Below are 12606 nucleotides of genomic sequence, written 5' to 3'. Positions count from 1 at the left end.
TCCCGGAGGGGTTTGCCCCACCTTTTTTTAACACCCCCCCCCCCCCCCCCGTACCCCCCCTCGAGATTAATGGTAGCTCACGCAGGACCGTGGGCTTCTCTGTACGTACCGCAGAACAGCTTGCATTATCACGTCACGCACGCCACCCCTCTTCATAAACACTATTTATTTAATAGAGCGTGCTGAACGCCGGTGCCAGGTCGCCTTGAAATTGCTATGGATACGAGGATCAAGTCAGCTTTCATAAATGGGCTGTTTCTTAACGCTCGCTATGAATAATATTTCAGGACCGCGCAGCTGCCGGGGCCAATAATGAACGGTTCGATAATTAGGCTAAAACCCCTCCTGTCCCTCTGCCGAGCTGCACTTGACAACGACCCCGCATCGACCCCCCCCTCCATCGGCCCCCACTCTCTTTTCCACTCGCCCCCTCGTGTGCGGAGGGCCTCGCCCTGCAAATCCGGCTCAACAAAGGAGGATAGGCTCCCCCTCCCCCAGAGAAACAACAGCTCAGCACCGGCACAAAGGGGGATATGACCTGTGACACAGGGGGGAACAAGAAAAACCGCATTTCAGCTATTTCACTTTTGGCTTTTCTGCAATGTAAACTATGGAACGAGCTGGAACATCAGGGTGACTAACCTACTGACCTTTTAAAAAAAAAAAAAAAAAAAAAAAAAAAAAAAATCAACAACAACAGCAGAAAACATAAATGGAAGAGCAACTGATACAAAGTGTAAACATTTTTAGTGCTCTGATAAAAATCTGCAGTGCTCTTCGAATAAGCCTTTTATTAAAAACAAAAAAAACCCTATTCACATTCAGTGGAGCTCAGTGCCTTCCACGTTTTGCCTTTCTTGTTTTCTAAATCTTGTTCCAACAAAGAGAAATATAAGGACATTTCAGGTCAGCATGAGATTCATGGTCCAGTCTTACGCAGGCGGTAACAGCTCTCAGGTTGTTCACACACTCTGGTACAGTAATGCTCTTCCATCTTTGTCTGAACACCTCCATTTTCATTCTGTAGACCTGCAGTCACTCATTCCATTACGTAAGCATCTTTCACTCTCTGACCAATGGGAGGCGGCGGTTTCGAACATTTCCAGGTCTTTTTTATCATCTTTTTTTATCAGTAAGAATATTTGAAAGCTATGACTGTAGGTTTTATTCCAAGGTGCCCAGCAAAAGCATCAATCAAGTCTTTTTACATCCTGTCACGCAGGCACGAGCTTCCACTGGAATGAAGCGACTCATCCGCAATGACAATCTAGAGATCGAAATGTCTTCTCTTTGTAAAACAGGTCCAGCTTGGTCGGATTGCGTAGAAAGCTCCTCCTAGAGTGGGAGTTTGCAAGTCTTGCAAGAATTCTCAACTGGAATAAGGTCTGGACTTTGATTGGGCCGTTCCAACTCACAAATATGCTTTGGTCCAGACGATTTAATTCTGACAGATTTTCTGTCTTGCTTCCCTAATACTAACTCGCCATCAACTCTAACCAGCTTCCGTCGCCCTGCTGAAGGAAACCTGACCCACGTGTTGTTGCCAAGATGATTTGAGATGCAGATGATGCGTTCACTAGGATGCATGGTGTTTCTTCCACACATAGCGTTTTCTATGAATGCCTACACAGCTTAGTTTTGGCCTAGTGTAATCAGAAACCCGGCCTGAGCCTCCTTCATTTTTTGGATGCTGTATTGAGCAGTGATCTCTCTGTGAGATATTTAAAGCCTGGGTTATGGTTTTACAACCAACCCTGTTTTAAACTTTTACACAACTTCACTTCTGACCTGCCTGCTGTGTTCCTTGGTCTTCCTCATGATGTTTACTCCAACTGTAATGATTCATGTTTTTAACAAACCGTCTGGGCCTTTTCAGTACACTTCCTGTACTGCCCTGTACTTAAATAGGACAAAGGTGACTTCGCGCTGGATTTTTATCTTGGGGTGATTGCATAAATGGGGTTGAGTACAAATAAATGCCACACTTTTTAGGTTTTTTGTTTGTTTCATTTGCTTTCCTTCCTTCACGTTTGTGCCGGACTCAATGTCCACCAAATACATCAAATCCTACAAGAGGTTAAGAGGTGGAAATGTTCAAGGGGTATTCAAACTACAAAACGCTATTCGAGGAAAGAAACAAACAAACAAACAAACAAAAAAATCAAAAATAATTTTCCTCCACGTCTGTTATTTCTTTTCAAACTGTTGTTATCTCTCTAAAACCCCCTCCTCAAAAATAGCTTTGCCTCTTATCAGTGACTGTAATATCCGCACGAATATGAATCCAGCAGGCCATTTCTAAATGGGACTGCAGAGAAGAGGGAATCTTTCAATATAGAAGCACAGCAACCATTCTGCTGCCAGTAATAGATAATAAAGTCTCCACGGAGCACCAAGTGGGGCACAGATTAATTTTATATGGGGGTCAGAGATGCTGCTGGCGGCGTGGTTTCAGACTTTTCTGGCTCTGGCCACGCCTCTGCTTTGCTGCAGTTCGGTGAGCAGAGACAGAAAGCAGCTTGCCTTGCCTGAGTTTATTTCATTCGGAAGACTAGGGAGAAGCAAGGCGGACGCTGGTTGCCCCCCTCCTCTCTCTCGCTCTCTCCCATGCAGCTTTGAAGAAGAAGACGCCCCCTCCCTGCACCTGCTCCGCTTCGTCTTCTCGTCTCGCAGGAGTTCAGCCTCTCGCTCTGTGCGGGCGTCGCTTCTCTCATTGTTCGACGCTGTTTCTGAGCATGACTTCGACGTACAACCTAGATTTCCTGCCCCTCACCGAAAGTCGGTTAATGACTTCGAGCGACACAATGTAAGTAGCTCGGGAATCAATTTCTATCGTGTTGGCATTTCGCTTCTTCAGGCTCGGAAAGCCCCGTGAGTGTTTTTTTTTTTTTTTTTTTTTGAGGTGGAGGGAAAAAAACAACACAGTTGAGGCTAGCGCTAGCTTCCTGGTATGCTAACGTTGCTAACAGCGGTGACGGGATCCGCTCACCTGGAGTTCAACTTGGTTGTTTAAAGTTTGAAGACTGCCAACAGGGGAGCAGCTGTGTTTTAGTTGGGACAATTAACTCGTCTTCAAGAGAGAGGCCGGGCGCTGTTTGGGAGTTAAAAATGTGTTTTGTCGAAGAATAAACGCAGTTAGCTATGCGGGGCGCAGCATAGTCGACTGACATGTGCTTCCGGAGATCACACGTTTCAGTATCGGTCCAGAAAAACAACCCTGGGCAGCTTGTCCAAACACTGTGTTCTTATCTATTTGTGCTTCTGTAACTGAACAAACGCAGCACCACCTTCATGTTTGGAGCCTTACGTTGTACAAGCAAACAGGTTCAGAGTGCTTAAGCAAAACGGAAGGTGTTTAATTTCACTTTAAAGCTAAGGTCCCTCTACCACTTCAACTCGTATTTACTGAATATTGACAGGCTCCGTTGGCATTTATTTCCCCAGTAGTTACACAAGCGGAGGCTTGTTTGACGCCCCTTTAGTGTTAACAGACGTCGTTGTCAACGTCCATGTTGAAATGCGAGTGCTCGACGGCAGAAAACACGTGGTTTGCTACATTATTGAGCCATTAATGGAGGTCTTGTGACAGAGTATGTAAACAAGACGGAGGGCTGGGGGTGCTAACCAGCACTGCTGTCCCGCTCGCATAGCGTTATCTAATTTTATTTGGGAAACAAGATGGAAGTTGAGCAACGTAGTACAAAAAAAATTTAGCAGGTCATTGACACGTCAAACTTGGATGTTGTCTTTCCCCCCTACATTTGAATCTCTAAATATGCCCCTCCGGATAAATAAAAAAAAGAGATGATCATTTTGTTTTTTTTTTTTTTTTTTTTTACATTTTTTATTTATTTTTTATTTCAATTATTTTGCATAGCTCAATAATTTTAGGCTTTGGCTGGCTTGGCTGGGTCCAAACTCCTGATTTAAATTAAGACTTCTGCAGCATTTGATGTCATGCAGGAGGAAATGCTAGTAGGCCTGTCACAATAACCAATAAATTAGTTGATCACATGATAAATTAAAACAATCTCAATAATTTCCATTGGTATGATTCCTCGTTTCTCTTTTTCTCTCTTTTTTTCTACCAAAAACTGGATGATAAAAGTCTTAAGTTTGGTGCTTTGGTCTCAACTAGCTCTTATTTAGAAGGACAGTTTCGTCTACAAAGACTTTAAAATTAATTTTATTTGTTGTTTTGTTTATTTATTTTGGATATTTAAAATGTCTTCCAGCTCCAGTGTTAAATGTTCATGAGAATTTAAAGGTTATTGATCTTAAAGAATGTGCTCTTGCATTAGTATTTTGCCATTACCATTAAATTCCTTGGAAATGGTCTCAACACAACAACATTATCGTTTATCGCAATAACGTCTGGAACGATTTATTGTCCAGCATAATTTGTTATCGTGACAGGCCTAAATGCTAGTACTGAATCAGGTGTGATGAAGCAAAGGAACAGCTAAAACATGTAGGACAGTGGACCGTGAGGACCAGGGTTTTTCTCTCTTGTGCAATATGGGCTGTTTATAAAAATTTCTAGTTTTAAGAAGCGATCATAAATGTGCAAATTGGAGCAGTAACCTTCACTTGCATTGAAGCAACTGTTTTAGAAGGGCTCTGAGCTATAAATGGCATCTGTGTTGCAGGGAAAAAAAAGGATAATCTGTGCAATAAGCAAATGTTTGCAAACCTTGTACATTTTGTGCTTATGCTTTTATGTATAGGAATTAAATTGGAGATTAATAATTATCCACATGATTATGACTGTAATAAGTGTGCAGGAGTGGAAATAATCGTTTATTTTCTGTTTTACTATAAACTGTTTTACATTACATTATATTATGAGAATGTCATAATAACCAATGCCGAGTGGGATTTATTGTTCAATCTCAGTTTCATTATAACGTCATAAGAGGCTTTTTTTTTTCTAGCCAAGAGAAGGTGTAAAACTGGAGAGACTGTTTTTAATATGAGAACCACTGATGGCGGCAACGTTTGGCTGAACTTGCATAACCTTATAACATTTGCTTCTATTTGGAGCGTTGTATTGAAATTTAAAATAGGCATGGATTGGGATGAGATTAATGCTGTATAATGATGGGTAATAATACCGTGGTGTAAAGGCTAATGGTATCTACAAGAGCTTTAAAAATATTTTTAATTATGAAAATTTTATGCAGAAAAAAATGCAACTGGAAATATTCCAAAGACAATTTTAGTAGCCTTTTGTAAATTTTTCATACTGCTGACTGGAGGTGCACAGCAACAAGTGGCAGAGGAAAACTGTGGTTACAGACTTTGCAAAGGCGTTGGTGGGCTGGTGACATGGGTCATGAGGGAGCCAGACTGAAGCTGACCATCAGAGCAGGAACCCGCAGCAACTAACCCTTCTGCTGTGGTTGATCGCAAACGAAGATATTATGAAAAAGGACCAGAAAGACAAACCATACAGAGCTACTGGTGAATTAATTTTCATGGACAGGATTCTTTCGTACAATGTAAAAATGTTTTGTATGCACCAGAGGCAGTGTTTTAGCAACACTGTTTCAGTCTAGAATGATCCTGTATCGGTTCCTCTGTATTATTATTATTTTTGTATTAACAAGACATTGACGGGCAAAAGGAAGCAATTATAGCAAAAATAATTGCATAACTTCAGTTAAAAATATATTGGTAGACAACATGGTTGTATAATTGACTTCTTTTTCTTTTTTTTTGCAGGTTTGAACATTTAATCATGAAAATGTTCTTATCCCTTGAATTTAGAGCTATGGTAGTATATCAATTATCTAAACTACTACAAATGACTTCATGCATTCTTCTTCTTCTCGTTCTTCTTCTCCTTGTTCGTGTTGTTCTTCTTCAGCTGAATATTGTTCATATTGCTGTACTAAACTGGAGCCTGTGTCAATCCCTCCCGATCAACTGTGACCCGTCAGTCTGTTCTTAGTCGGCCGAGAATGGAGTAAGCTTTCTGGATTTTGTTTCAAGATATCTTCTATGAAATGGCTCCAAATATAATGCCTTCCTGGGCTTTTTCAGGTCTTGTAGCGCCTTGGAAACGATCTGGTCAGGCTCACAGTCAGCTGCTCCCCTCTGAGGGATTCTTTACTTCTCCACAAAACCACAGGTTACACCTTTCTCCTGCAATAGTAGGAGTCTCACAGATGACTCGTGGGAAAATCCATACTATCCCTTTAAGAATGTAGCTTTTTTCCTACAAAGGCATCTTGTAAGCAAGCGTATAACGGCCATCATTGCGTTTTACGGATTAAATCATCTGACATTGTTTTTAAGTCAGGTGTTTAGCGTTTGCAGCCAGTCAAAGTATGAGTTCCTTTTAGTACAAATGTTATTCCACTACATAATGTTTTGTTCACGCTTTCGTTCCAGAGTGTCTTATTTACGGGACTTGTGGTGGCGTTTACAAGTTGATGAAGTTGCATTTGATTGAATTATCTGCCTGGTTGTTGACAGTATGGGTGGATATCAGGGCTTAAATGTGATCCCTTGGCAGCCAGCAGAGTCATAATGCTATGCCAGTGAGCTAAGTGACACTGTAATCCTTTTTCTTGTGGTTGGTGAGCTGTTGATCAGTTTGAAGCGGGAGATCTTTGGCTCGGCAACAGGGAGCCGCTCGGGCTAGCTGATCTTCTTTCTTCTCCGTTTTGGGACTCTTAAGGACAGCTGTTATCAAAGCGGACACTGAGAGTCGGAAAATAAGTAGTGCTCAGATCTGGCTTGTCACCTGTTTTTCTGCTTCTTCTGCTTCTGTTTTGAAGTTGTAATTACAAGACCGGAGCCACACGAACAGCTTTGAAACGCTCATAATCACGTCTGCCGTGCTCAGCAGGGGGTTATTTTGATCAAAGGTTGACCAAATTCTTCCGCAAGCAAAAAATATTGAGGAAAATGCTCAATATTTTCACCGTTGCATAAACATCTAGATCAGAGGTTTTTTTAAGGATGAGTGTATCTGAAGTTTGTGTATAAAACAAATGGCTGCAACTTATTAAAAGTTATGAAAAGGGTCGTGTGGCTGCGATTGAGAGGTGAGTATCTGTTGCTCGCATCAAGTTGGGTCGGCTGTCAAGTTTTTAAAGAGCGTCTTGAGTGAACAAGTCAAGTGGAGCCCTGACTGACTGGATATGGAGCATGTGACAAGCAGGGAAAAACGGCTCTCCTATTCATTTGCGGGGCAAAATCTTTGCTTTTGTTGAATTTGAATTGAATATTCGTCACTGCATTCTTTGCATTGGTTTCTCCACAGATTGTAAAATGTTAATTGATTCTTGTGATTTTCTGCTCCCAGATTGATATAAAAAAATGTAAACTGAGTTTTATATCAGGGTTAAAATTGCAAGAACTAAAATTGCAAGAAATAAACTAAAAAGACAGTACATGAACCAAACAAAGAAGTCTAATTTCTGCAGAAAAGCAGTATGTAAAATGTCTAACAGTCAATATCCTGCATATTTTTTTGTATTGATCAAGTTTTTCTAGACAGGATGACTCAGTTTTGCTTTGTTTGATCAAGTTTAATAATTGGCGTCAGCCAAATTTACATCTTTTTTTTGTCAGTCACTTGATATTTCTGGTTTTATTACTATTAAGGCAAAAGTAAAACAGTACAAATACAGTTACACCTTACATTACATTTAAGATTATTACACTTGCATTTAAAAAAAAAGTAATGCAAAGGAAAAAATGGCTCCCTAACATTTGAGACATAAAGGTGTGCAGTTGCATCACCTGCCTGAGCTGGCAAACCAAATTTAGGCAATTCCTGAAGCGTGATGGATGGCCTCAGAATAGTTCTGGGGGCCGCAAAAGGCGCCACGTTGGACACCCCAGATCTAAACAAACCATTGATGCGCCCATTTCTTTTCAGTATCTTGTGACATCGAGGCATATCTGGTCACAAGCAGATTTATTTTTGAAAGATGTGTTCAATTTCTAATCTAGATTTTCTAAGATTTTTCTATTTGAACTGATCTAAATTTACCCAGATGTCAAAGTGAAGCAGCCCCTTACTACTCTCCAAAAATGAGTCCAGAAAAATGTCAACATTTCGAAACGGAAATCCTGCCAACTTGTCAACTTGTAAGTTGTACAACGTTAACCCAATGACAGGGTTAGCGTCATTGGGTTAACGTTGTACAACTTACAACTTACAAATATCTGTTAAAAGGTAGCTTTACTTTCAGGAGAAACTGGAGAATAAAGTAGGTTTGTTGTGGACTAAAACCATCTTCAAATCAAATGCGGTTGCGTTTGTCTGCTTTGAGCTGCATGGCTGAAGTTCAGTTCCAGCTGAAGACTTAAATAAATTTCTTGCCGTTCGTCTGCTTGATTATTGGCTAACAAAAGCTTTTTATTGGCCAACGTCATCGATAACCGCCAGGGACACTTAGTGCGATTATGTAGCTAATGGGCCTGGTCTTGTCATCAGATGCTGGCCGTCTGTTAACATGCAGTCTGTTCAGGGGCTGATTGAACACGTCTGTCTTCATCAGGGGAAATGCAACAATGGAATTGGGCCATTTCGAGCTGAATTGGAGTTGATGCTAGAAGGGAAAACGTCTTAATTTCTCATCGGAACCACAAAGTGCTGATTAGCTCAAGCACTTGGTATGGAAATCAAATGACATTATCCCTCCTTTTGCTTTAGTGCCTGCAGCGACATCCATTCTTGGTTTGTTTTGCAAAACATATGTCAGAGCAATTCTGCATCAAGGGATTTTCTAGTGCTTTGTAAATCCTGCCCCTGTTTTCCTATTAAGAAGTTGCAGCTTCAAGTCTGTGGGAGTGATTATTTTTAATCACTCCATGACTAAAACAAAATGTTGTCAAAGATCCTTTTACAATCTTCTCGTGTGACACAGAAAATTTGGACGGCTTTCAAATAAAACCTGTTTTTTGTGCTATTGAATTAACGGTTATGGACAATATTCTCTTTGAAAACAGTTTTTAAGGTGTTGAGCTATTGGATTTTTAAAAATGTTTCCTGTCATGCTTGACTACTAAAACAACCACAGGCAAATAGGCTCCCTCAGCTTCAGTTTCTCTAAACAACAGCAGCAAATGTTTGATCAATAATAATTAAAGCAGCACTATCAAATACTGTCACAGTTATAGATCCATAGTAATACCAGGTTAACAGTCTTGGAGTCTGAGATTAGAGTTGTACTTTCTTGGTAAGTCAGTGACAAAAATATATCTTGGTGTATTAAAAAAAAGTTTCCAAACTTTATTTCCTCTTTCGTTATCTAGAAGGTGTCGTTATTTCCAGAGATGTGTTGAAACTCGGTAAAAATAAATAAGTCAAACTACCTTTTCAGTACTTCTTTAGCCTTTTCTTTAAGTCCTGCACAAATATAAAAGATCACACCCATAAATTTTATTCGTGTTGGACAACGAACTAGTAGAAACAGGCGATTGAAGGTTTAGATGCCAAGAAGTAGCAAATTAGGTTTTAACCTACTGATTTGAATTAAACAATTATTTGTTTGTGGTTTGTGTGACACAAAGAGAAGACCCTAGTACTAGACAAACATTTTCTTTTCGGGGGTTTACAGTCTTATAAAATTGTCAAAAACAAAGACTTTTAGAAACTGGAAATTTTCCCTGTTGCTGTCCAGAAATATTGCAACTTTTCTAAACTAGAACAGGAAGCTGTGAGATTGCTTTCCATCATTATCTGTGGAAACACCCCTGGTATTGTGACATTGTTCTTTACCCCTGATGGTTTAGCTATGAGTAATGTCCAAACACATGTGCTGAGCTTTTCAAATAATGTGCAGAATCAGGCAAAATGGCTCTTTGTGTGATGGACGCAGCAGAGGTGTCCATGGCATCAAAGCTCACCCCCCCCCCCAAAAACACACACCCACGGTCCAGATAAATCACCTGCAACAGTAGACATCCGGCAGTCCGGTCTCTGGCTTTGGGTGACGGGTCAGCTGCCGTAGGCCGTCTCTGAGCTTGTCAAACTGTCGCTTGACAAGATTGTTGATGGACGAGCCGCACAACGTCTCCATCGCTCTGTGACAGTTGAAGTTGAGCCGTCTATATTTAAGTAAACCGTCTCGCCGTGACAGCAGAATGTTTTAGATTTTTTTTACCTTCCTGAGTATTGGGTGAATGATGGATAAACTTTTATTAAGAAATCATTTTTGTAATAATCGGCTCCACTTTTAATGATTAATAATGATTGCAGTTCATGCTGCTGCAGCCTGAACTGCAAATAAGCAATCAGATGGCGAGTAGTCTAAAAATTATTGAACAACATTCTTTGCCTGGAGCTGATTTATTGGTGAGCGAATAACTTAGTTGCGTGGCAACGCAATTTCTTAATGACTTTACCAAAATCTATTAACACGCTTTTGAAACATTTTCTATTACTTAAAACAACAAGCATACATTCTGGCCGTACAACACATGACTGCGCTTTATTGATGTAATTAACGTTTTTTTTCCATGTCCAATCAGTTCTTGCGCACACACACAGTTGTTGATGATAAATTTGCAATATAATCATACTTGCAGTTTGTAGATGTTCATCTAAAACCTACAGTTGGTTATTTTACAGACAGACGCAACGCTGAATTTTGGTGGTTTGGAAACGTTACCTTTAAGACGGTGTTGTATCACAAAACTGCGAACCGACCTGCTGCTAAACGCTACGGAACCGAAAGTAGATTCTTCACACATAAATGCATAACAGAGCGTTTCTGTGTGAAATCTCTGGTTTCATTTTAGACATTTTGTTCCCTTCAAGTTTGAAGGCTTTGAATTACTGTACTCTCTTGGTTAACTTGCTCTTAACACACCATTGATGTGTTTTTCAAAAACAACTTTGAAAAAAAATCTATATATATGTGTGTACCATTGTCGTTCCATTTCCTAGCAAAGCACTCCAGCTCATGGATTTTCTTCTATAGCTATTACAGTTTTACCTGAAGGGATTTTTGCTTTAATCTCTATTTTTTTTTTTCTTTTATTTGCTGTGTTGGGAGGATTTACAGCAGATATAAATCACTTAGTTCAAAATGGCTTGAACATGTCAGAAAAACCTGTTTTGCAATACAAGGGTCGTCATTTTAATGATTAGTCTGGTGATTATGATCATATTTGACTGTGTGGTAAAGCAGTAGTTGAATATTTACAGTTCAAATCGGTCTCAATGTGGTAAATGTGCCATCAGTAGCATAATGAGATTAAATCGTGTGGCTTTAAACATATTTTATAGACATCAAGCGAAGTTTTAGGACATTACTGGGCATTAAAGCCACTCTGTAGCAGATGCAGTATTAATGCATTAATACAGACGCAGTCTGAGATGTTTGCTCTCTGTACACGTAGGGTTTGATCAAAAGCCCCTCAGTAAAATGGTGTGAAAGACCTTTTTGCAACGCTGAATGGTGTTACACACCAGGGCTGCGGCCTGCACAGACGAAACCCTCGACGTGCTGCAAAGCATCCCTCTGACTCGGCCCATTGTGCTGCAGAGGAACGGCGAATAGTGTTCTCCAGCATGGGGTAACAATCACATATTGTTCGCCTGCTGTGGCGAAGAAGCTGTAGGTTACTCTGTACCATCGCCAGAGCGCCTGAAGAGAAGATGCACTGCAAAATCTCTGCCTGCTAACCAGCGATTTGTTGAGGTTCAGACCTCTGCAGTGCCGTTTTCTTGTAGCCGTTACTAGCTGCTGGAAGGAGGGGGGCCGCTCACCCCTTTCTTATTTTTTTTGGAGGAGAGTGGCTTTTGTTTCACCACAGCTTTGCTCTGTCATGATTTGAAAATATCGACAGGCTCCAGGAGAAAAAGAAGAAGTCTTCCGAGGCAGGGAGTGGGATTTGCAGACGGACAGGAACCAAACCACGATTTGTTAGCATGTCGTTGAGGTCCCTCAAGGAGTTTGGCGTTTCAGCAGAGCGGCTGGGCTCGATTTATAAAAGATGGATGGCTCGCGTCCAGAGGTCTCTGTGTACCTATGTTCTGGTTAAACATTTTTTTAAACCCTGTAGTAAATGATGTTTCATGTCCTGGTAACTATCAACTCTTATATCTCGTTTTCCTCCGAGGAGTTTTTACCCAATACCAATATTTCTTATGTTTGTTTCTTTTTGGGTAGTCTGTCCCATTCAGATTATTTTGGCAAATGCGTATAACACAATGGTTCTCTGATGGTGGAAATCCAGTAGAAAATGAAGAAATCACAACGGTTCCCATCACTGTTCCTCTCTTTTAAACCAGTCTTTAAATGATTGATGCATGTGTTGTGCAAAAATGGTGGCATTTCATGGTCTTGACACTTTCATGAATAAGGGGGAAATATTTTCCATCATAATAAAATGTCAAGGTTATTGTGTAAGTTAACTGCTTCTTGGAGCAGCGAAACAAACAAATGTGAAGATGTTTCTATTTAAATACAAATGTGATTAAGTAAAGGAACTTTTTTTCCTAATCCTTTTTATTCTGAACTACTTCTAAACCTATAAATGTTTCATATTTGTTTCAGATGTTTTTTGGTGCAGTGAACCAGTTTGTTGAAAGTGGTCGTACCATTGAAAAAGATGGACTAAAGTAACACTTTGAAG

The 12606-nt window shown here is 40.3% G+C and overlaps 1 protein-coding gene across 7 annotated transcripts in view; it reads left to right on the top strand.

Moving 5' to 3' along the window:
• LOC106946084 (CUGBP Elav-like family member 2) overlaps window positions 1-12606 on the top strand; it is a 40492-nt gene that overhangs the window by 4888 nt on the left and 22998 nt on the right. The window contains exon 1 of one of the 7 annotated variants that reach the window (XM_015030212.1): window positions 2464-2806. The exons of 5 other annotated variants lie outside the window; for them this stretch is intronic. In XM_015030212.1, the coding sequence (XP_014885698.1) occupies window positions 2736-2806 (71 nt within the window). In that variant the 5' untranslated portion in view covers window positions 2464-2735. Of the gene's footprint in view, window positions 1-2463; window positions 2807-11659; window positions 11986-12606 lie in introns of those variants that run through there. One more of the 7 variants, XM_015030211.1, reaches the window with a different exon arrangement.

The sequence above is a fragment of the Poecilia latipinna genome, unplaced genomic scaffold (genome assembly GCF_001443285.1).
Source record: "Poecilia latipinna isolate Pla-1442-1.1 unplaced genomic scaffold, P_latipinna-1.0 Scaffold175, whole genome shotgun sequence".
Lineage (NCBI taxonomy): Eukaryota > Metazoa > Chordata > Actinopteri > Cyprinodontiformes > Poeciliidae > Poecilia > Poecilia latipinna.
The sequence above is the reverse complement of the archived record's forward strand: the minus strand, read 5'-3'. Positions and strand labels throughout refer to the sequence as shown.